General features: G+C 35.9%; 2 protein-coding genes across 2 annotated transcripts; one reads left to right on the top strand and one right to left on the bottom strand.

Moving 5' to 3' along the window:
* Positions 1 to 6,322: 6,322 nt before the first annotated feature.
* LOC139861817 (phosphoacetylglucosamine mutase-like) lies at positions 6,323 to 11,030 on the top strand. Its single transcript, XM_071850340.1, has 9 exons — positions 6,323 to 6,449; positions 6,520 to 6,785; positions 7,214 to 7,333; positions 8,251 to 8,393; positions 8,468 to 8,713; positions 9,046 to 9,434; positions 9,515 to 9,690; positions 10,305 to 10,401; positions 10,876 to 11,030. The coding sequence occupies exons 1-9, from the start codon at positions 6,389 to 6,391 to the stop codon at positions 11,028 to 11,030; spliced, it is 1,653 nt and encodes a 550-aa protein (XP_071706441.1). The 5' UTR covers positions 6,323 to 6,388.
* Positions 11,031 to 11,558: 528 nt separating this feature from the next.
* LOC139886469 (uncharacterized) lies at positions 11,559 to 11,949 on the bottom strand. Its single transcript, XM_071870298.1, has one exon. It carries the CDS (start codon positions 11,887 to 11,889, stop codon positions 11,575 to 11,577), a length of 315 nt encoding a protein of 104 aa, XP_071726399.1. The 5' UTR covers positions 11,890 to 11,949; the 3' UTR covers positions 11,559 to 11,574.
* Between the last annotated feature and the right edge of the window lie 11,865 nt (positions 11,950 to 23,814).

The raw sequence follows: 23,814 nt of genomic DNA on the forward strand, positions 1-23,814 counted from the left end.
TTTGTAAAGTCCTTGTATGAACAAGGTTTCGGTTGAGGATTAGCATTATTAGCTTGAGCATTGCCTTGTGCGGAAGTGAGTAACTGTTGGAATTGCTCGGTAGTCAATACGATATTGTTAACAGTAGGTGAAGCTGGATGAACCATGATGTTGCTACATAGAAGTTGACATAAGTCGGATAAGTAAACAAATTATAGGTTTGAGTAATTACAAGTATGAATAAGATAAAGTATTGATATCACATGATATAAATAAAACACTTTATATTATTAAGGAACGAGGCGTTAAATAAGCCTTTTAATACACGATTCGGAAATAGAAATAGTTTAAGGCATAGCCTTTACATAGATGGAAAAATATGAAAATAAACTAGTAAATGTCAAGATTGAAGTAGTCTTCATATCTCTTCTTCTCATCCTCAAACTGCTTCATCACTTTCTCCATGTTATCCTTCACAAGTTTCTCTAGCCTTTCGGTTTGAGAATCGAGGGACTCTTTCATAAACTTCTCATATCGCTCGTTCTTTTCTTTTTGCTTTTCGTAGAGGTACTCGAGGTTGTCGTAAAGGTTGGTAACACGACTGTTGACGGTATTGGTGTCGTATTCTCTTAAAGCAAGCTGTTTGTTGACTCGACTTCTCTCCATTCTCATTTGGAAGTCAACATCCTCCTTGAGACAAGCAAGGGATTGCTTCCCCCAATGGGTGTTACGTTCTTCCTCATACTTTAGCAGCCTCAATTCTTTTCTTAGTTCAACATTTTCCTCCACCAACTTCTTAATTTCGCGATCTTTCTCATCCATACGGACCTCCACTCTCGCCACGTGGTGAAGCAAACCCTCCAAGTTTCTCTCGGTATCCTTTCGTAGGCTCAAGATCTCATACTTAGCAGCATCATTATAAGAAGGAGTTCGGGCTCTCTTCCTTGATGGACCGACTTCTTCATGACGTTTTCCTTTATCTTCGATTCTTGGAGTTGGGTAGTATTCAGGAGACCTTTGTGAATCTTGAATAGTATTTGGGCTATAGTTTGGTGATGGTGAAGCAGGACTGTAGGAAGGACTTCGAACAGGTCTCGAAGTTGCAGAGTGTCCAACACCTACTTCGGTGGTAGGGTTGTGAGTTACTTTGTTAGGCTTGTTAACGCTTGAGCTTGACATCCTAACATTAGGAAAGAGACTTTGATTAGAATCTTTAAGTCAAGTTTATGAAGGCATAATTGTTAAGATTATAGGGCAATCCTAAGTTCTTTAAGTCTAAGGCAGGAAAGGTTATAATTTCCTAGATTGCTAAGGCACACTAGCTAGCAAGTAAGACACACATAAAGATGCAATCCTGGTTCTCTATAACAGCCTGGTTTGCTCTGATACCAATATATCACACCCCAGTTAGGGCCTGGGCGAAATGTGACTTAATATCAAACAAACCAACATATTATAATATACGAGAACAATACTAAATGATAAAATAAACTTTATTGAGTACGCAGTGGAATAAATGAAATGTCGTTACAATGACGGAAATAGCAACATAGTAAATGTTCAAATGCAATAGTAATAAATGCGATATCTCTTGATCCTATGTCCAAGTAGCATCACATAAGTAGTAAGTAAGAAAGCTTGAATCAATCAGCACCTGAGACAAAACATGCTAAAGTGTCAACCAAAAAGGTTGAGTGAAATCATAGGTTTAACAAATAAGTTTGACCGTTGTTTTAGACCACAAGATTTAGTTTGTAAAGCTGACCTCGCAGGATCAAAAAGTTATGCCAGTGCGTGATATTTTGACTAAACGTTCAAGTTTGCCCCAAAGACAAGTTGTAGTTTATACTTGTCGATTTAATTTCATTATTAAGTTATACTATAACTTAGTCAAATGTATCGGAGACGTTACTCCCGATAGGCCTACCCTCAATAATTAAACATGCATTACGAGCAATTAAAAATATCACTGTAGGGACTTAGTCGGACATAGTCGGGTATAGCATAGTTTTAACAGTTGGTACTTGTGTCTAAATTGTAAAATGTAAAATAACAGCATGTGTCTCACCCCAATAAAAGTAAGTAAGTTTGCTAGCAATAAAGAGTGGGGCTATGAATTCACCTTAGTAAGTAGAGAGATGAGCTAGTTATTCCTCGGAATAGAAAGTTGGATGAGTGAGCAGAAAAGTCAACCTATTGACATTTAAGAGTAGTAAGTGTTTTTGCCCAAGTTTAAGTAGATGTTTAAGTATGATAGTGTTGTAAGTATAGTTCGTTTTACTAAGTTTCCTTTCCTAGTAAGTTTCTATTTTTAGAAAGTTTCCACTTTTAGTAGGTTCCTTATTTTAGTAAGTTTCTATAATTAGAAAGTTTCTACTTTTAAGAGTGTTTTCCATTTTAGGATACTTGCCGTATTAGATAAGCTTCCAATCACCCCTTCCCCTTCGAATGGCCATTTCAGGTCTAGGGGCTTGAGCTATAAGATCCTTTAAATCGGAAAATCCAAACCCTCCCGCCTAGAGTTTCGTAGAAACAATTCGTCAAGAAAGTTCGAAGATCTATACATCTCTAATACATATCCCAAAATGTTTTTATGTGTTATAATATAAGTAGTAGGTTATAGGTACTAGTAATAGTAATATTGTATACATGTTAATTAATCGTATAAGTAGTATTAGGGTTTCATTAATTAGGGTTAGTTAATTAAAGTAGTAATTAATAACTAGGGTTTAGTAATTAATGTCATAGGGTTTCATAAATGTTTAGAGTTTAATTAATTAGGGTTTAAGAATTATAGTTTAGGTGTAATTAGGGTTTAAGGTTTTAATATGTGTATGTATATATAATTTCGTATATATATGTATATATATAAAAATATATTTTTTACATGTATATATGTATATGTGTCTATATATATATATATATATATATATATATATATATATATATATATATATATATATATATATATATAGGTTTATTTTGTTTCCTTAATTAACCATAAACAAATCTTTCAGGTAATAACCTAGGGTTTAAAGATCAAAGTTTCCTTTCCCCCTTTTTTTTCTAGTCAACATACATATATATATATATATATATATATATATATATATATATATATATATATATATATATATATATATATATATATATTTTCATGTATATATAGATCTAGGTGTGTTTATGTATATATTTATGAATGAACAAGTTTATAACATGAATTAAAGATCAAAGATTATGTAAACAAGTTAGGGTTTATGTTATACCTTTGAAGATTCAAGATGATTAACAAAGAAGTGATGAACACGATGAAGATTTAAGATCAAAGCCTTGAAAAACTTGAAGAACTCCTTGAAGATTCTTGAAGAACACGAAGAACGCGAAGAACACTTGAAGATCACCTTGAAGATTGATGATGATTTCGATGGGTGGTGGTGGTGTTTCGGTTTTGGGAGCCGAAAATGGGAGAGATGGGGAGAGATTTGGGAAAGAAAATTGTTGTTGTGATTTGGTACAAGAATTAGGTTTAGGTTAGGTCTCTATTTATAGGAGTGTTAGGATTATTCTAGAATTAGGGTTTAATTAGGGATTACTTAGGGAACATGTTGACTTGGAAAAGGGGTAAAGAGGGGATGCTTGGGTCGAAATCAGGAGGGGTATTTTAGGCAATTCATATATTATTTTTTTAATTTTTGGCTAGGGCTTTTTAGGGTTAGGGTTTGGGATTTTTTACTTTAGTCCTTGTACTTTATTTTAGCCTAAATAATTTCTTAATTTCCCAAGTTCAATTATTTTAAGTACACAAGTTTTATAGTTATTTATTTGTTCACAAAAGTAATAACTTATTATTTTTATTAACTTGTCGATTAATGTACAAAGTTAATTAGTATATTTTATAATTATTAACGCTTAACAATTATCGATTAAAGTTGAATTATTAAGCTTAAGTATATTGTTGGGCATTTAATAAGGAAAAAACATAGAATGAAAAAATGAGGGTCGTTATAATCACTATATAAAAAAACATTGTTAATATCTAATTGGCACAAGGTCCAGTTATTATGAACAACAATAGAAATAACGGATTTAACAGTCACCATTTTCACAACAGGTGAAAAAGTTTCATCATAATCAACACCTTCAGTTTGACTATAGCCTTTTGCAACTAACCTAGCTTTATATCTTTCAATTTCTCTAGTTGACTTATATTTAATTTTATAGACCCATTTGTTGCCAATTGGTTTTCTGTCACTAGGAAGATCAGTTAAAACCCAAGTTTGATTTCTATTAAGAGCTTCCATTTCAGTGTTCATTGCATCTACCCACTTTGGATCTAAAGATGCTTCATAATATGTTGTTGGTTCATGACTTTTGTTTAAAGTGGAAATAAAGTTGAAGTTTTTGACATCAAGTTTAGAATATTTAACATATCTGTTTATACCATATTTAACTTTTCCATTTAAAACATAATCATTTAAACTCTATGGTAAAACAGACTGTCTAGAAGACCTCCTCAAATTTGATTCAGGAGTAGCAATATTTCTCTCAGTATTTATAGATTCATCAATGGCGGTGCCATGAATTTGAGGCCCCATTAGTGTTGCTCTGGAGCCACCTACAACATCAATAACAGTTTCAGTTACTGACTTGTTACCTAAATTAGTGTTTATTAAAACAACTGAATTGCATCTATCCCATTGTTTACTTAAAACCTCATAGCTGTATTTTTTTCAACCGTATTATCAATAAAACCTTTTTTATTTTTTGTTTCAAGAGCTAAAATCATGGCACAAGACCTGTAATTTGATATTGATCAGAGGTGTGCTACTAATGTCACTAGGGTGGAAGATACAATGGATCAGCAAAATCAAGTTTGCTGATCAAGGTTTCTCCACCTTCATCACTCATATTGAACAGAAATAAAGAATAAAAGAGAAGAGTTCAGAGAACTTGATGTAAAAACACGCAAGTTAACTCTTCAAACCACAATCTGCACAGATAGCAGATTAGGGAAGAAAAAAAGGTTGCGATCTCACCAATTACCAATTGGTGAGTAGGAGAAGAGAAACCTTACAGTGATTGCTCTGATAGTGTAAAGCAGCGAAAGAAAAAGAAGAAACAATCACCAGGAAACCCTAATTTTACGAATTAGGGTTTGTAAGAATCAACAACTCCAAAATAGAAACAATCGACCCTGTGTTCTTCCTCAAGACTCAATCGCGATCAAAAGAAACCAGATCTAAAAGTAGATCTGACAAATCAAACACGATGAACAGAAAACCCTAACTTCGATCTTCGAAACAAAACACAACCAGAAATCACCAAACGATCAAGCAATCGATCGCTCTGATACCATGAATAAATTTAAACAATGAAATAAATCTTATTAATCAATGAATCCACAAAACTTCAATTGTACCAGATCACAGTTACAATCTCTAACACGGTGAGATTGTTCAATAGAAGAAACAATTACAGAAACAAAGAATCAAATCAGAAACTATCAACCAAGATTCAAGAGAATTGATCTTGGGTAAATACAGCCAAACCCTAATTGATGATTGAACGAGAGAGAGAATACAGAATAATGGAAAAATATGTGGAATGATCTGGAAACTCTTCGAGAGATGGATATATGCTGTTGTATCTGGATCACTTGACTCTTGGACTATAATACAAGCCCAATATTCACTAATAAGCCCAATGTATAAATTAGCAATAATTTATCTCTTCAGCCCAGTTATTAGCTTTTAGTCTTGAACACCTTCAATCCTCACAAGCTTATAACAACTGCACAGCTGAGCTGATCCTTCCAGAAAATGTAAATCATCAAAACATCTACAAGTAAACATTTCAAGTTAGAATGAGAAACAACAAATATAAAACTAAGATTGAATAATCTAAATATACTTAGATTATTTAATACAGTAATATGGTAATTTGCATAATTTAGTGGGTGGAATAAAAACTAGTGTGTAAGAATGACTTCCCATTGTAAATTATTACAATTTTGAATTTTGCTAATATATGCCTCTATGTCACGTTAAACTGCATTTAATTAAGTCAAAATTTCCTAAAATATTGATATTTTCATTTAAAAACCATTAATTCAATCTGAAAGTTACCTTCTATATTGCACATATTCTTACATGAGTAAATTTTGACTTTATTTCAGTTTAAAATGTGTAACCCTTTTTATTTACACTCCAAAATAAAAAGAGGTGATACTTATGCACTAGTTTTTGATCTATACACAATTTTTACTAAACTTATAATTATATTATTGTAAGCAATTACATATTAGTAAATTAGGGCTGTGTATAGATTAAAAACTACTCTAAAAAGCTCAAAACACATCTCTCTCCGCCTACGTGCAGAACCAAAGAAAACTAGAATCAAGAAAGAAAGAATGAACAAACAACAAGAATCAAGACTCCTGGAATCTGCTTCTAAATTCCCACCACCAAAAGGTCTCATCTTTACACTAAAATCTTATTTTCTATTCAAACCCTAAAATTAATATTGATTCCCATTTTGTAGGAATCAAGCTTTCTTATGGGACTGCTGGATTCAGAGCCGATGCATCAATACTTGAATCCACAGTATTTAGAATTGGGATACTGGCAGCATTAAGATCATTGAAATGTGGTGGGAGTGTAATTGGGTTGATGATCACTGCTTCACACAATCAAGTTTCTGATAATGGGGTCAAAGTTGCTGATCCAAGTGGTGGAATGCTTACTCAAGATTGGGAGCCTTTTGCTGATTTGATTGCTAACGCACCAGATCCTCAAACTCTTGTTCAGGTTTGTCAATTTATTAAAATGGTTTGTGCAATTTAGGGTAGTTTGATTATATATAGGTTAAAGTTTTGTTGTAATTGAATGATTGTGTAATCATGTTTGAACTATTTTTATATGTTCTTGGATGTGAAGTTGGGATATGTGTAAAATGCTTTGGGGTTTCAATTTACTATTTACGGGTTAATAAGTATAAGTAAATGGGTCGAAATAGCCCCCTTTAGTGTTTATCAGTCATCTGTTGATTGAAAAAAATGGATCTACATTAGTGTTTACTTTTTTTCCTCTGAAATTCTTAGAAATTTGTTACAGCCATGAAAACTACTAATAGTATATTTAATTTAACTGTTTGTGTAGAAATTTCTTATTTTAGTGAGATGATATTGTTTGCGATTTCCCTGATTGCAGTTTTCTTTTATGATCTTCTGAAACAGTTGATAACTGAGTTTGTACATAAGGAAAATATACCACTTGATGGAGCAAAGGGTGCTGCAGTATTATTGGGAAGAGACACAAGACCAAGCGGCGAACCTCTAGTTGAAGCTGCAAAACAGGTAAGACTTTATAGGAATTTTTTATAAAGAGCCAAGTAATGATAATCCAAATTTATAATTAGTAAATTCTGAATGTAAACTTAAACTGAATACTAGGTTATATTAAGCTATTGTAAGTTTATAAACCGTTTCAGTTATTCATTTGGAGAATAATATGAATTAAAGTAATGTGTCATCTTCTTTATGAATTATTTTCTATATATTGGGAATTTGACACATGGTTATGGTTACATGATAGTAGGGAAATGTCGTTGGCTTCAGTTTATTGTGTTAGAAGTTTGGAAGTTGGGAAAATTGAAGTGGAGGTTGAAGGACCAATACAAGTTTCACAACGTCTAATTTACAACTTAAGAGATGAAACTAAATTTCCAAAGCGAGCAAAGCTAAAAGACCATTTCTATTTTATTTCTTTTTTGAACGGCGGTTAGGAGTCACTGACGGGGGTCCAAACGCGATGTCGGAACCCACCCACACGATCATTTCTTTGGGCGAACCATTAACAGTCCTACTGCCCCCGGAAGGGCGATTCCATACGGGCATCGCGTGTAGTAAAACCCCCTCGGGTGAGATCGAACGCAAGACATCCGCAACCTCCGAGGCCCATGAAATGAGCGGGTAACCTCAAGGGAAATATTTTGCAGCTCATGGGGATTGAACCCCTGAACTCCCTTATGGGAAGTCAAACCATTTCTATTAGTCAGTTGTTATCATTACAGCTATATTCATGCTAATAATTTGGGTTCATAAGATTGTTTTTCTTTGATAAGGGCGTTTTAGACAGTTGCTCTACTCGCAATCCACAATGTCAATTATTATATCCTTTTATCATCGATTTTTAAAATGGCAAAAAGAAGCTTACTTTGCATGTATGTTATATACTTATATCTAGTAACGTGATTTTAAGTGCTTAATTTCAGGGAATGTGTTCAATCATTGGAGCTGTTGCCACTGATATGGGTGTTTTAACAACTCCACAATTGCATTGGATGGTCCGTGCCATGAATAAGGGTTTAAAAGCATCCGAGCTTGATTATTTTGATCAGATTTCTAGTTCTTTCAGGTTGATTATCTAGCTGTTTTAAATAAATATATTTTTCATAAATTTTCATTCTTTGATTATATATATTACATTAGATGCTTGATAGATCTGATACCAAAGAAGAGCGGAGATAGTCATCCAACTGGGAAGTTGATCGTTGATTGTTCGAATGGAGTGGGCGGGGAGAAACTTCAAGTTATAAAAGAAATGTTAAAATGGGTCGACTTAGATATTCGTAATACGGGTAAAGAAGGTATACTAAACGAAGGAGTTGGTGCTGATTATGTACAAAAAGAAAAAGTTGCCCCTCGGGAGTTTGGTCCTTCAGACGTTGGGATAAGGTGAGCCACTCTTCGTGGCAAAATGGTCAGTTTGGGTAACGGGTCAAAACGGGCTGTTTTTTGTGTGAGTTGAACCGGAAGCAATTACAATATTTTAACATATACAGATTTAGAAAGCTGTAATCTTTAATATTAAAGTTCGGGCGACCTTGAACCCAGTTCGACTGTTCAAATGGTTACCTTTTAGCTATGATCTTTTTATTATTTGACCCGTTGAAGGTGAATGCTAACCCATAATGACGAACTCTTAAGTAAATGGATCCAAATTGACACTTCAGCTACAGGCCAATGATAAAAAGAGTAATAATAACTTCAACATTCTACTGTTGCAGGTGTGCAAGTCTAGATGGAGATGCTGATCGTCTTGTATACTTTGCAATTATACCAAACGGAAACAACAAAATAAACCTAGTTGATGGGGACAAGATTTTATCATTATTTGCCTTATTTATCAAAGATCAGTTGAGCATTCTTGGTGATAAAAATGAATTACAACCTCGTGTTGGTGTTATACAGACAGCTTATGCTAATGGTGCGTCCACCAAATACTTGAAACAATTGGGATTAGAAGTCGTATTTACACCCACAGGAGTCAAATATTTGCATGGAAAAGCAGAAGAGTACGATATCGGTATCTATTTTGAAGCAAATGGTCATGGGACCATATTATTCTCGGACCAATTCTTGAACTGGTTAGAGGGTAGAAAGTCAACAGAAAAAGGTCATTCCTTTACTTATATTTTGATATTGGTTTTGTATTTTGATTCTGAAATTTGACTGTTTAAAAAAAAAAAAAAAAAGATTTAGAGAAGCAGAATGCTGCTAAAAGGCTATGGGCAGTGACTAAATTGATCAATCAAGCTGTGGGTGATGCCCTAAGTGGGTTGCTACTGGTTGAAGCGATCTTACAACATATGGGATGGTCGGTTGAAAAATGGAATCAACTTTATTGTGATCTACCTAGCAGACAACTTAAGGTAAACTGTTGTCACTGAGCTTCTTGTTTATCCCAATATAGAGGTGGCAGTTTCTACCCATTTGTCTGTAAGTGGGTTGGTTTGGATTAAATTTATTCGCTTAGAAGGAACAGGACAAATGGGTCCGAAGTTGAGCAAAGGATTATAAATGGACCAGTTTTGGTTGTGGATTCAAGTTCTCTTGAGATAAATGCTTCCGTGTGTGAGTTTTTGTTGTTCTAAAACGCAGACCAGATGGGTAGCATAATTAAAAGGAAATGCCGAATCGGGTCATGTGTGTCTCACAATTCAGTCGTATCAAAATTTGCCCAATACTCCTAATTTTGATATTCAAAAAATTACATTATGTTTGAAATAATGTTATATTATCAATTATACTCGTCAAACTAATTATTTAAGGGAAAAAGTTTGAAAGTGTTTTACGTCTACCCATCCCAACTCGTTCTGATCCATTGCCCAACCCATTTGACCCATCATTTTACCACCTCAATGTAATCTATGTATTCACCAGTTAGCTTGCTAAAACAAAGAGTTTTCATGTGTGCTCTTGTTCATTTATGCATTAAAGTTCTGGTTTAGCTTTCCCATGAATCATGATTACATGTAAATCTCAGGTAAAAGTTGCAGATAGAACTGCTGTTGTCACATCAAATGCAGAAACTACTGTTGAGAAGCCTACTGGCATTCAAGAAGCTATCAATGCATTAACGGGTAATTAAATTTTTCTACACATATGTGGCAAATGTGACCCATTTACAAATTAATGTGTCCACGTAGGTGATTTTTCTCTACCAGGTCAAACACATAAAGTAAAAAAATATAGTTTAGAAGGAAACGGGGTGAGATCCTCTCAAAGTATCCTTACTAAGACACACACACACACACACACAGTATGTACTAGGTAAAAGTAAACTTACTTTTTCTGATCATACTTATACACTATGTACTAGGTATATATATAAAATGATAAGGCTAAAATAAATAGGTTTGGGGCAGATAGTGCTTCATGTCAACCAAACCAAACCTGATTCCACATGTTGCTCGTACCATTTTTTCCTCTTTTGGCCCATCACCCAATCTGCCCATGTTGCAACCTTATGTTCAATGCTGTTAGGGTAAATGCTTATTTTGGCTATGCCGTTTTGATCATTGAAGAATGGTTAACAATCTAGTTAAATTATGCAGCAAATTACCAACAAGGCAGATGTTTCGTTCGGCCGTCAGGAACTGAAGACGTTGTGAGAATTTACGCAGAGGCCAACACACAGGAGGCAGCTGATGAGCTGGCCAGTTCCGTAGCAAATGTTGTGGATCAGTTTCTTGGGTTCAATAGTTCTTAAAAGTATGAGTTAATCTTGAGGCATGCAGAGTAGTATAATTATAATTTTATGATTGTAAGATAAACTTATATGTGGTTGGCACTAATTCTGCAATTTGAATTGCAAAATGTTGCAGTTTTCTTGGCACATTGTTTTCTATTTACATACATTGAGTTCAAAAGTTTCAAGCTTTGATTTTGATTTTGCATTGATGATAATTAACTTGATTTTGAGTTTTGTACTTCCCAATTTGAATAACCTTCAGTATAATCTATTTACATACATCGAGTTCAAAAGTTTTAAGCTTTGATTCTGATTTTGCATTGATGATAACCAACTTGATTTTGAGTTTTGTACTTTTCAATTTGAATAAGCTTAAAGTATAATCACAACATAACAACAGGTAAATAACAAGATATAGTTAAAATTAAAACCTTCCATATAAGAAATTAAGAACTTACAAAATTAGGTTTTTTTCTAGGGTTTTATTTCTACCAACAACCGCAATAAAAATACAAAACATCCTCAAAATAAACCCTCGAACTCACACAACACTTCGTCATAATCAAAACACGACACGAAACTGAGGCGCGTCGGAACCACTCGCCGGTAAAATCTCCCAACGGCAAGGCTCGAGATCATCGGAAACAGGACAGTATCCAGCAAGAGTTACTTTATCAGAAGAAACAGCAACTGAACCGAACTCAAATACCGTGACGTCGACGTTTGGAGCAGGACGGGAAACTTCAACGGCGCCATTCATTCCCGGAACTTCTTCGGCTGGTTTCGCCGGAGATACCACGGCTTTAGAATTGGATTTATCGGTGGATTTAACGCTGGAATCTTTGTTGCCGCCTATAAACCAAGAGAGAAGACCCATATTGTTTTCCGATAATGACGATGGTTTGAGTGTGATGAAAAAGAGTAGATAGATAAAGACTTGATTAATTGAGGTTTTTTGTTTTGTGATTTTTTTATCTTTATACAATTCGAGTTGCAAAAAGGTCCTCAAGGTAATGTAGAAATGAATTTGTACCCCTTTTTAAATTTGATTTGATTACTTTAGAAAATCAACAATCCCTTGCAAGCCCGTAAAAGGTGTTTGGGTTTTTGAATAAGGAATAAGCATCCAAAATGATCACCCCAAAACCCAAACACCCTCTAAAATTAAATTTCTGGCGACTACCCTCACCAATTATAACACCCCAATTTTTTCGATCATTTTTATACGAACAAACTTGAAACTTAGGCAGTCCAACGCGAACATGGTGGGTTAGAAAACCGAAACTATTAAAAGTAACGAAATGGGTAACGAGGTTACCTAAATTAACGATCATGGGTCATCATCAATAAACATTTAACGAAAGACTAACGCGAATAAAAATGTGCGGGGACTAAAATACACATTAATTAAATTAATAAAAAAAATTAAAATATATATATATATATATATATATATATATATATATATATATATAATACATATAATAACCGAAAAAATATATATAAATAAAAAAATACGGATATAATAATAAATAATAATAAATTTAATTTAAAGATAATGACTAAAGTCAAATTCTAGTAATATACATGTATACATGAGTGCAAGCATGTATGAATGTAGATACATATATACGTACCACATAAATAAAAGTATATGTTTATGTGTGTGTGTGTGTGTATATATATATATATATATACATATATATATATATATATATATATATATATGAAAAGAAATAAGAAATTATAATGTGACTTAAATATTATTAAAGAATAATATAATATATGATCTATATCGAAAACGGAAATAAACAAGTGATGTATTCCTATGCTCACTAAACATACGTGGAATTAAAAATCACAAACAAATAACGTATGAATTTCACGAGACTCACCGCTACTTACGGTCATGGATGGTGTCTAGGTTGCCAGTTTGGGATAAGGTTGTGGATCTCGAATGTCACGACTTAAAGTCGGATCAAGAGTCCTGGCCCCCGGTTACATCTGGTTGTCCATTGACTTACTTGATAGCAACGAGGATCATTTGAGTTATGCAACATCTAAACTGTGGGAGTGATTAGCATTGTAAACTCTAGAAAGGACACCGGTAATATATATGAACATATATATCAAACATATAACTATAATGATAATGATGATGATGATGACCATGATGGTCCAACTAAGTTAAACCCTAATGATGATAGGTTGACAACTTTGGACTATCGCTGCTATTTGCTATCACACTATTACTGTGCTCATAAGGTGAGTCATAGCCCTAACTTTTTAACTGTTTTATTAAACTGTTTTCGGGGTGAGAATACATGTCTTTTTCTGTTTTACAAGTAGACACAAGTACTAAACTTACATTCTATGCTGAGTTATAACCGAAAATCCCTTAACTTTGGTAACTAGTAGCTATCAGTTTAAGAAGTTGTTCGCGCATATAGATGTATATGGATCCATAGGGCTTGACATCCCTGTCCGTCCGGGTTAGAAACTAACCTAAACTTAACGGGCGTATACTATTTGAGGTGGTACATTTTGGTTAGGTGTACATAACAACAGGGGTACTAAACAAACGTTAAGGCTTAGTTACCGGGTGCTCAAACTTATAGAATCTTTTTATATTTTTAACGATGCTTGCGAGCATGCAAACGAAATCTTGTGGTATATACTCTACACTTTATACTACTTAAACCTATGATTCACTCAACCTTTGTGTTGACGTTTTTACATGTTTATTCTCAGGTAACTAGGAAATGCTTCCGCTCTAGCTAGTAAGACAGTAGAGGTCATGCATTTGGAATGAAGATTTGTTTAAACTTTGATAGTGGCATTATGTCTTTTCATTTTAAATACATTTGGTTTTGATTAGTACTTTGTTGGTTTTCTTTAGTTTTGTAAACGCTTGGTTTTTGAATAAAATGCCACTATTGCTTTGAAACGTTGCATATAGCTTGCATCGATCAGACTTTATCCTCTGGTAATACAGCACGTCAATGCCACATTTTGACGGGGTATTACACCAATCTCCGAACAACCTTCGTTAATCACTCTAATGTTCGCCGTCAGTTCGACGCTTCCTCTTTATTCATATATACTGCTACGTTCATATAGACCTATAGTAATACGTAGTAATAATATTTGTTACATTCTTATGATTTAATATTTCGCACAAATTCCCTTAGCATTTTAGCGAATTAATATCTGAGTCGTTAGGCCTATGTAAGCTATACCTTGTAGTTTAATCATATTTAGGATAATCAGTTTTTAACTAGTTTATTAGGCTCATGTTTAATTTATATGGTTGATTTTTTACTATATATACCTGAAAATTATTACTGTATGTTTTAAGCAGGCTTTTGAATAAGGATCATGGTAGCTCCGTCCTCAGGGTCTAACTCACATTATTTAAAAAGATATGAAAAATCGTGCAGAGGATGAGAAAAAGAAGACTAAAACAAAGCCTGAATCGAATGGTGTTCTTGTGGTTGATGAGGATCCTGTTTGGCAAACGCCGGTTGAGATTGCACAAGATGACAAGAAGATGATGATTCAGAAGGTATTTCGATGATTCACTAGATAGATCAGTAGATCACGTGATTTCAAGTGTTATATAATGAAAATATGACATAGTGCAAATGCTGATGACATGTTGCCACCTCGCAGATGAAGGGCTCAAAGCAATAAACCTTCCCCAGAAGAACCACATGCGGATGACGTGTCGCCACCTCTAAGACGTAGGGCCCGTTTGGATACACCAGAAACTAATTCAGTTCCTCCTGATCTTTCTCCCCCAAGAAAAAAGAAAGTGGAACCAGAGCGCCCAAAAACTGGTTTAGTTACTGGTAAAGATGTAAAAGAAGAGATTGCTAGAACCAAGAATGAAGATTGGTTGAGGTAATCAATTACGTTATTTATCATCTGAATTATATTCGATTGATCAGTATTAAGACTGTTTGCAGCTGGTCAATATGAACTACATGTTTTCATACAGTCTACATTCTGTCTGAGTTGCCTAAGTTTTACATTTTGATATGTATCAAATACCTTGAAATGGTTTTCGGTTAAGTTTGTGTCTTTGTGATCTCAAGGCTGGCAATGTTTTCCCTCATTATAATTATAAAGTCTGGCGTCTTAATAATTTGATATCTGTGAATACTGTCTGATGTCTCTATGTATGCATGTGTTTTAAGAACCTTGATATAGATAAAGGGGCCGATGTCCCAGTGTTGGTGAAAACGTTTGTATAAAGTATAAACAGAGGGAAGATTATCCTGATAATTATTTAGTTTTAATCAACATTGTTTTCAACAGAAGATAAAGTTGGAATGGGGAAAAGGTCTTGCTCAAAAGCGTAAAGCAGAGGAATGATTGACCGAGCTAGAACTTGAGAAGGCCAAACCATTTGCAAGGACAAGCTAATTCATACGTGTCTGTTAAAATAAGAATTGTAATTGTATTTTGCTTGAGTATTGAATATTTTCACTTAATTGAGTTTACATTTGGAAGATGAAAGCTAAACTTATACAGAGAATAGCCTAACGGCTATATGACAATATCATGGAAAAAATAAAGGTATGTTTCCCTTTTTGTAAAAGTTAATCTTGCTGTCTTTTTATTTCTAACACTCCCCTGCAAGTTGAATAGTGGGGTTTTCGATGTTCAACTTGGAGAGTATTCCTTTGAAAAGTCTTCCGTTGACGGACTTGGTTAAGATATCTGCTAGTTGGTCTTCTGATCGGACGTGAGGTAAAGATATGATTTCGGCTTCTAATTTTTCTTTAATGAAGTGTCTGTCAATTTCTATATGTTTGGTTCGATCGTGTTGAACTGGATTTTCTGAAATTGCAATTGCCGCTTCGTTGTCACACATGATCTTGATCGAGGTATTAGGAGGAAAACCAATTTCCGTCAAAAGTTTCTTGATCCATAAAGCCTCGGTTACACCTCGTGAAATTCCCCGAAATTCAGCTTCAGCACTAGACAGGGCAACAACCTTTTGTTTCTTGCTTCTCCAAGTAACCAAATTCCCTCCAACAAAGGCAAAGTATCCGGATGTTGATTTTCTATCTCCCTTTTCTCCTCCGTAACCCGCATCGGTGAATATTTGTGCTTCTAGATGATTGTTTTTCTCGAACAGGACTCCATCTTCTGCAGTGCCTTTTAGATATTTGATAATCCTCCATACTGCATCCATATGGTGTTGTTGTGGTTGATGCATGAATTGACTAACAACTCCAACAGCATGTGATATATCTGGACGAGTGTGAGCTAGGTAGATAAGTTTTCCCACGATCCTTTGGTATTGAATTCGATCTGCTGCTTTGGCATCATCCTCTATATATAACCTGAGGTTTGGAATCATAGGAGTATCCGCGGGTTTGCAGTCGACCATTCCTGTTTCTGCAAGAAGATCAAGTATATATTTCTTTTGACATATAAAAATTCCCCTTTTTGAACGTAAAACTTCGATTCCCAGAAAGTATTTAAGACCTCCGAGATCTTTCATTTCAAATTCTTTAAAAAGGTTAGCTTTTAAGTTTGTAATTTCCTCTTGATCATTTCCTGTGATAATCATGTCGTCAACATAAATAATGAGACACGTGATAAGGTTTCCTCTTTTTTTTAAAAATAAAGTATGGTCGGAATTACTTTGTTTAAAACCGTAATTTTTCATAGCAATAGTAAAACGCCCAAACCAAGCCCGAGGGGATTGTTTTAAACCATAAAGAGATTTTTTAAGATGACAAACTTCCCTTTCTTTGAATTCTGATGTGAAACCGGGAGGACCTTGTAGCGACCCCGACAAATCGTCAAGTGACGGCGTCGGCTACGTGGGTCCCATTACCTGATTATAAGTCTTTAAGATAACGTTTGACCAAAATATGTCGCCTTCATTTCAAAATAAAGATTGTTTCAAAGTTTACAAGAATTGTTCAACCAAAAGTTAAGTTACAACGTTATAAGTACGATTGAAATCTAGGCGACACGGTTTAAAGTAAAGTCAAAAGACGCTCCATGAAATGCATGTATACTCGACATCGGATGCAAGTATCAAATAGTAAGCGGAAACATGTTTCACATATCGTGCATGACCTGAGAAAAACATAGAAATCTGTCAACGAAAACGTTGGTGAAATCATAGGTTTAAGTAAGTAAGTACAAGTGAACCACAAGATTTTCATCAATGAAATAATAGTAATACATTCCAAAAGTTTGTTTCACGAGCACCCAATTATCAAAGCTTAACATTCCTTCCATTGTATACCCCATCACTTAGTGCTAGAACAAACACTGATTCTCGAAAATATATTTCATCCGTAGACGGTAGCGAACCGTCAAGGATGAGGGTTGTCAACCCATATGGCCATATAACATAAGTTCTCGCTTACACCCGGCAAGTGTAACTAATGATAATCGAATTGAGGATTTTGTTCTAAACTCGTATGTAGAATGTTTGTTTTCCCGTTCTTGTGTTCACTTAGTTCAAAAGAATCGTTTATGTTTTCTCATCCCAATATAAGTTCAAAAAGAGTAAAAGTGGGACTATGATCTCACCTTGAGTGCACGAGTAGTAAAGTACTTCAACAAGTAAACGTGTGCAAAGAACAATGCTAGTCTTGACCTAAACAATAGGTTGTATCAATAACGGTAAACACGATAGGTCAAAGATGTTCAATTAGTCCTATGGCTCGACACGACTCGATTATGTAGCATGTGAAGCAAATTGTCAAGTTTCATGCAAGATACAAGTATAAAAGCATGTTAGGAAGATTGCATAAAAGTTTGGTTAAGTTTGACTAAAAGTCAAACTTGGTCAAAGTCAACGAAAAAGTCAACACGTTCGGGTCGGGTCTCGGACAAATTTTCTATGCTAGTTATTCATATATAAGCATGTTAAAACAAGTTGCATGTGAATTGGAGGTCTAGAACATGGCAAACATTTTTGATAAAATGGAAAAGTTGGACAGAATCTGGACAAGGCAAATGTCGCGCCGCGGCAAGGGGTGTCGCGCCGCGACATAACACATGGTCTGGTGTCAGGTCGTTTTCAAGGTTCAAGTCTTGGTCAAAACTTCAAACAAACGCAGAACGCAAACCGCAAACAATTAGAAGACGTATCTTATACCGTTGGAAAGCTCTTTTGACAAGGAACACAACTAAACACAAATCCTCAAACAAAAACATCATTTACAACAATCGAATTCTCGTCATGTGATCAATAAACGCTCATTTCAAAGCCTCAAGTTCATCAATATGCATTTTAAGTTCCGGGAATCCAATTCACACATATGATATGCCGTTTTGAAGGTAATGGAGCATACATTACTACTAAACACTAACAATTAACATTCCATGACATTCAAGCATCCAAAAATTCATGTCAAGAACTATCAAAACCTAGTCAAACATCTCAAAATCAATAATCATGTTTTTTTGAAGTTTTCTTAATCAACCTACATATCAATATGAAGCTAGTGGCACTAGTAACACAATTAAAACATGAACTTTAACAATATAACAACATTAACTCATCCAAAATCGAAGATTAAGCACACCCATTTTCAAGTTCATGCTAGTTACTCCAAAACAACAAATCGAGCAAACAAAACATATATTCATGTTAGACTTGAGCCATAGACACTAATTAACAACTTTATAAATCAAAAACATCAAGAACACAAAATCTAGTGATTTTAGAAAGTTACCCAAATGAGATGAAATTGGTACCAAAATGAAGAGGATGAAGAGAGGATCACGAAAATGTAATTTGTTTTGATGTTTGCCTCTTGATCCGGATTTAGATGATGATTTCTTGTTTGAGTTCTTGAGAGAAAATGGAAGTATGAAAGAGAAGAGAAAGAGAGAAATGAGAGGAGGAGGTTGAAGGTTTGACTAGTTGACCTAGTCAAATCTTTGGCCTCTTTGCAAGTTTAGTCCCTCTAGTTCGGGTGCGGGTGCGTGAATTTACCAAACGAATATTTTAAAAACGCTCGAGTGACCGAGAGATGTTATAATTAAATAACGGAAATATTAGGACGTTAGTCAACGAAAAGTACGAATTTAAATAACGAAAGGTATTATTTAAAAAGAAAAAGACGGGCGTTAAAATAATTTAACGGAAAAATGCGGGATGTTACATTATCCACACCTCAAAAGAAATTTCGTCCCGAAATTTAGTTGGAAGTAGTAGTCGATATCTCTTACTCGAGACTTTACGTTGTCAATGCTATGAATAAGTGAAAGTACGTTCTTGAGGGTTCTCATGAATTTGGATAGTCAGGGTTTTACGTTGCATTAAGGTTCGGTTTTTACGATCCCCGGTTTCAACTGGTTTTCCTATGAAGAGAAGTTTGTCATCGATAGTTGATGTATCCAGCAGGATTGCACGTTCCTGTTCCGCAGGACACGTTTCTAAGTTTGTTACACGAAATGTAGGGTAAACGGAAACTTAATTGAGTCGGAAGTTCTAAACGATAGGAAGCGGTTCCAATACGCCCCAAGGGTTCAAAAGGTTCGATATTGCGGATATAGCCTTTCTCGATTTCTCAAAATGGATTACACCTTTCCAAGGTGCGGTTTCTCAATATTACGCGGTTACACACTGGGATTTGTGAGGTTTTCATCTAAGTTTGGTATGACTCTTTTGGGCGACTACGGGTCGTCTCGAGCCCTTCTCGGACTTGGATTATCTCAATTGTTGTTTCTTGGATGAGTTAAGATTCGGTGTTTTGTTTTCCACATGCTTTGGTCCAACGAATAGGGGTATGACATTAGCGGTCATATAGGGTTTCGGAAAGTGCGTGTGAACACACGAGTGGTAACTACTGTTGTAAGAGGGATCTACTAAAAGTGACCATGCAAGTTTGAAACATGTCTTTCGGAGACGTAAATCGTTCGTTTGTTCGGTTCATCTGTTTATGGGTGGTACGCGGTACTCATGTCTAAGCGGGTCTCCAAGGTTTCTTGTAAAACTAGAAGTGAAACGAGTATTTCGATACGGAATAATTGACAAAGATACACCGTGTTGGAATAGAATCTCTTAAGATACGTTTGAACAAGTTAGTGAGGGTTCGAAAAAATGTTCGTTAGGACTATTCACCCTCGTGGCGAATACTTATGTAATATGAGGAGTTTCTCTATCCATGGAGAAATGTTACAAGGAGTTTCTTTAAACGGAAATGCGAACGGTAAAGATAGTAGTGAAATGAGGACTTAGAATAGGATGAGTTTACATCTCGAGGTTGCTATAACGTGCCTCTAGTTGTCAAAAGTTGAAGTCTGAAAGAGAAACGAGGTAGTACACGTAGTTGTATAGTTCGGGGTTGAATAATAGTTGACCGATTATCAGAAACACAAGGGCGTTAAGTCAAAGAAGAGTGAAGTATCGTTGGATTGTGTGTTATCTTAATTTCCAGTAATATCAGACGGTAACGGTGAAATAACAGAGGTATGTAGTGTGGTACGTGATGACAAGAATATTGATCGGATCCACAATTTAGTATTCGAATTCTTCGTGCAAAATAACGAATTTCCGTCCCGTTGATTTCGAGTCGAGGGAGTATGCCTTTCGGCGTCCAAGTAGAAATATTTCCATATTTGAGTCCCATCTGGTGTTGTACGAATTTAGCTAGAATGTTGGTGTGAAGAATCACGCTCAAGGTTCGATCGCGGAGAGATTAAAGTCGTGTAATACGAGAAAAGTCAGAAATGAATCTTCGGTAACAACCGGTGAGATCTAATATTTTTACGAATACAAGTCTGGGTTGGGAGAGTTTCCTGATTACATGTGGCTTGATTTCGAGATTGATTGTAATGCCTTGACCATTAACTTCATGGTCTAGAAAATTGGACTTCGTTCAACAGAAATTCTCACTCGGAGAATTTGGTATAAAGTTGCTCTTTTCTCAAAAGTTCGAGCGTAAGATGGTGATGTTGTTCGTTTTCCTTCTTTACTTAAATAAGTTAAGATGTCATCTATAAATACGATAACAGATTAGTCTATATGAATTTGCATACGCGGTTCAAGAGGTTTATGGATACGGGCGAGCCCTAAATAAATCAAGCGGTACTAAGAGAGATTTACAACTAACGTTGCGAGTTCGGAAAGTGGCTTAGGAGACATCGTCTCACTTAACCCCCAATTGATGATAACCGGAACGGAGGTCGATTTGGAATATACGGAATTCGTGCAAATAATCATGAGGTCATGGATGCGAGGGAGAGGGTATCGGTTTCCAACCGAAAATTACTCAGTTCACAATAACCTATACAAGATGATGGGGAAACATTTTTTTTTTTTTTTTTTTTTTTTTTTTTTTTTTTTTTACGAATAGGTTCCGAGCTCCCTAGTTCTATAGGTGTCAAGTCAAAAGTCTTAACGTATTTCCTCCAATAAAATTTATAGGCACACAATATTTTTCCGTTGGTCACTTAAATTGCCTAAGTAGTGTCTAGGGGAAAAGGTGGAGTGCAAAGAGCACGAGTCAAAGCCTTGGTTATAAAATTTCTAGCGGTAATGAAATCGAATAAGTATGAAGTATACGGTTTGTTGTGAAGAAACGTACCCGTTACTAGTCCATCGTCGTTCCGGGCATCCTAGGTGTCGATGTTGAAAGTTCAATGGCGTGCGTTGGGGTTGATTTCTTCTTTGGGCACACATTCCTAAAATGACCCAGTTGGCCACACTCAAAGCATGCACCCGTCCTGTGTGCGTTGGGCACCCTTCGAGCGACGGTAACGGTACCCTTACAGACATGGGCCACATGGCCACTTCTTTGACACTTGACGCAAAATGGTTTGCCACATTCACCAAAATGATGTTTGCGACACTTGTTACAGTGAGGTAAGGTTCCGGCATACCCCTTCTTGCCGCCGGGGGTGAAAGGCTTCTTGGAGATGTTGCTATTGTTGTGGTTGCTTGGTTGCGAGGCTTCCCATTTTCTTTTGTTGTTACCCGGGTGGTTCTCGACCATTCGTACCGGTGCTTCCATTTCATTCACCGTTTCTAAAGTTTGGTGGGCCTTTGTTAAAGCCTCTTGTAGGTTAGTGGGTTGGGATGCCATTACCCCGTGTTGAATGCTCTTAGGGAGGCCATCCATGTAAAGTTCGACTCTTAGGAATTCGGGAGTCATGAGATTTGGACACATTGAGACTAGTTCGGCAAACCGTTGATTATAAGCTCCGAGGTCATTCCCGACCGTTCTTAAATTCCTTAGCCCTTGCTCGAGCCTTCGAGTCTCATCGCGCGGGAAGTATTCGGTGATCATTCTTTCTCTTAATTCGGTCCAAGAGAGTGTAAGGGCTTCATCGATACCCACTGATTGTACATACGTGTTCCACCATGAGAGAGCGATACCGGTAAGAGTGAGGGTGGAAAACTTGACCTTATCTTGGTCTCGACAACCGCTTGTGTTAAAAACGGTCTCCATTTGTTCAAACCATCGGGTGAGAGTAACCGGTCCTCCGGTTCCATCGAAAGTGGGAGGATTGTACTTCATGAAGTTCTTGTAGGAGCAACCCTCGATTGAATTACCGGCTCCATGATTGTTGTTGTTAGAAAAGTGATCGGCCACGGCCGTACCCACGGCGGTGGTTATCATTCGTTGAAGAGCTTGTTCCAGAGTTTCGAGAGGAGTATTGTGTTGACCTTGGTGAGCCATTGTTCCTTCATGAGACAAGAATATCGTTGGTTAGTATTTTCAACAATACTAACCGGAGTATGGAAATAGGATAGAGAGGAATTTTTTTTTTTTTTTTTTTTTTTTTTTGACTCGCCTTAAATTCTTTACGTCATAATGTCGGAACGTCCATGTGAATCACCGTAATATAATCCCGGAAATTATATTACCCTGATTCTCATGTGCATTTAACATTACTTCATAAAGTCAAGGTGGCGCATCAACAAAATTTATCAACGTAAGATCAAGATCGAATACGAGTTAGATATGATAGAAGAGTTCGAGTATAAATGCACAATTAGTCAAATAATTCCTACTTCAGTCTATATGCCGGTTGTAGTCTAGATTCACCTATGTACCCTATGACTCGGGGTGGACACAAATGAACTCTAAATCCCTACAACCAAGGCTCTGATACCAACTGAAATGTTGGGGACGCATCCCACTCAGTGCCTTCCCAGCTAACCGCCTGGTGACCACTGAGCGTACCTCAAACACTGATTTTACAGCCCTGCCTCTCGGCAAAGCCAACCATAATCGGACCGCGAGGAGTAAGAGTCAATGCTTCGTCACAGGTAACACTGTGAGAACCCCCTCTGTCACGACCCTACTTTTTCCGTTATCTTTTTCCGTTAAATTATTTAACGACCGTTAACTGTTAGTGTGCCACGTCATTTCCATGACCTATATTATTATTTTTGTAATAATATATATATAATAATTATTATGTGTTATGTGGATATATGTATTCATATTTTAATTTATACGTTTCTACGTTCCGCGGATTTCCATCCGGCGAATCTTTTCGGTTTTTAAACCAACGGTCGAGCTTTCGGGATTTTTAAATCCTAAATATTTTAAATATGATATTTTAAGGTCATATTATTAGTAGGTGTATTTATATTTATTTTTCGTCGCGCGTTCGTTATCTTTCCGGATTTTAAATCGCGTAAGTGCGTTTTCGCGTTTCGGGCTTCGTACGGGATCTCGGGCCACAAGGATTTCATCATTTAGCAAGACGGGCTAGTGGGGCCCACTCCCCACCTCCCATTCGGCCGAAACTCCCACAAGGGAGGGAGTATTACTCCCTTAATTTTCTATTTTTGATATTTATC

This window comes from Rutidosis leptorrhynchoides, chromosome 1 (assembly GCF_046630445.1).
Source record: "Rutidosis leptorrhynchoides isolate AG116_Rl617_1_P2 chromosome 1, CSIRO_AGI_Rlap_v1, whole genome shotgun sequence".
Classification (NCBI taxonomy): Eukaryota; Viridiplantae; Streptophyta; class Magnoliopsida; order Asterales; family Asteraceae; genus Rutidosis; species Rutidosis leptorrhynchoides.

Bases quoted from the DNA above. Each gene is read 5' to 3' on its own strand.
- LOC139861817 (XM_071850340.1), top strand. From the start codon at position 6,389: ATGAACAAACAACAAGAATCAAGACTCCTGGAATCTGCTTCTAAATTC. The intron at 9,435-9,514 runs GTCATTCCTTTA...AAAAAAAAAAAG, and splicing joins TAGAAAGTCAACAGAAAAAG to ATTTAGAGAAGCAGAATGCT. The intron at 10,402-10,875 runs GTAATTAAATTT...TAAATTATGCAG, and splicing joins AGCTATCAATGCATTAACGG to CAAATTACCAACAAGGCAGA.
- LOC139886469 (XM_071870298.1), bottom strand. From the start codon at position 11,889: ATGGGTCTTCTCTCTTGGTTTATAGGCGGCAACAAAGATTCCAGCGTT.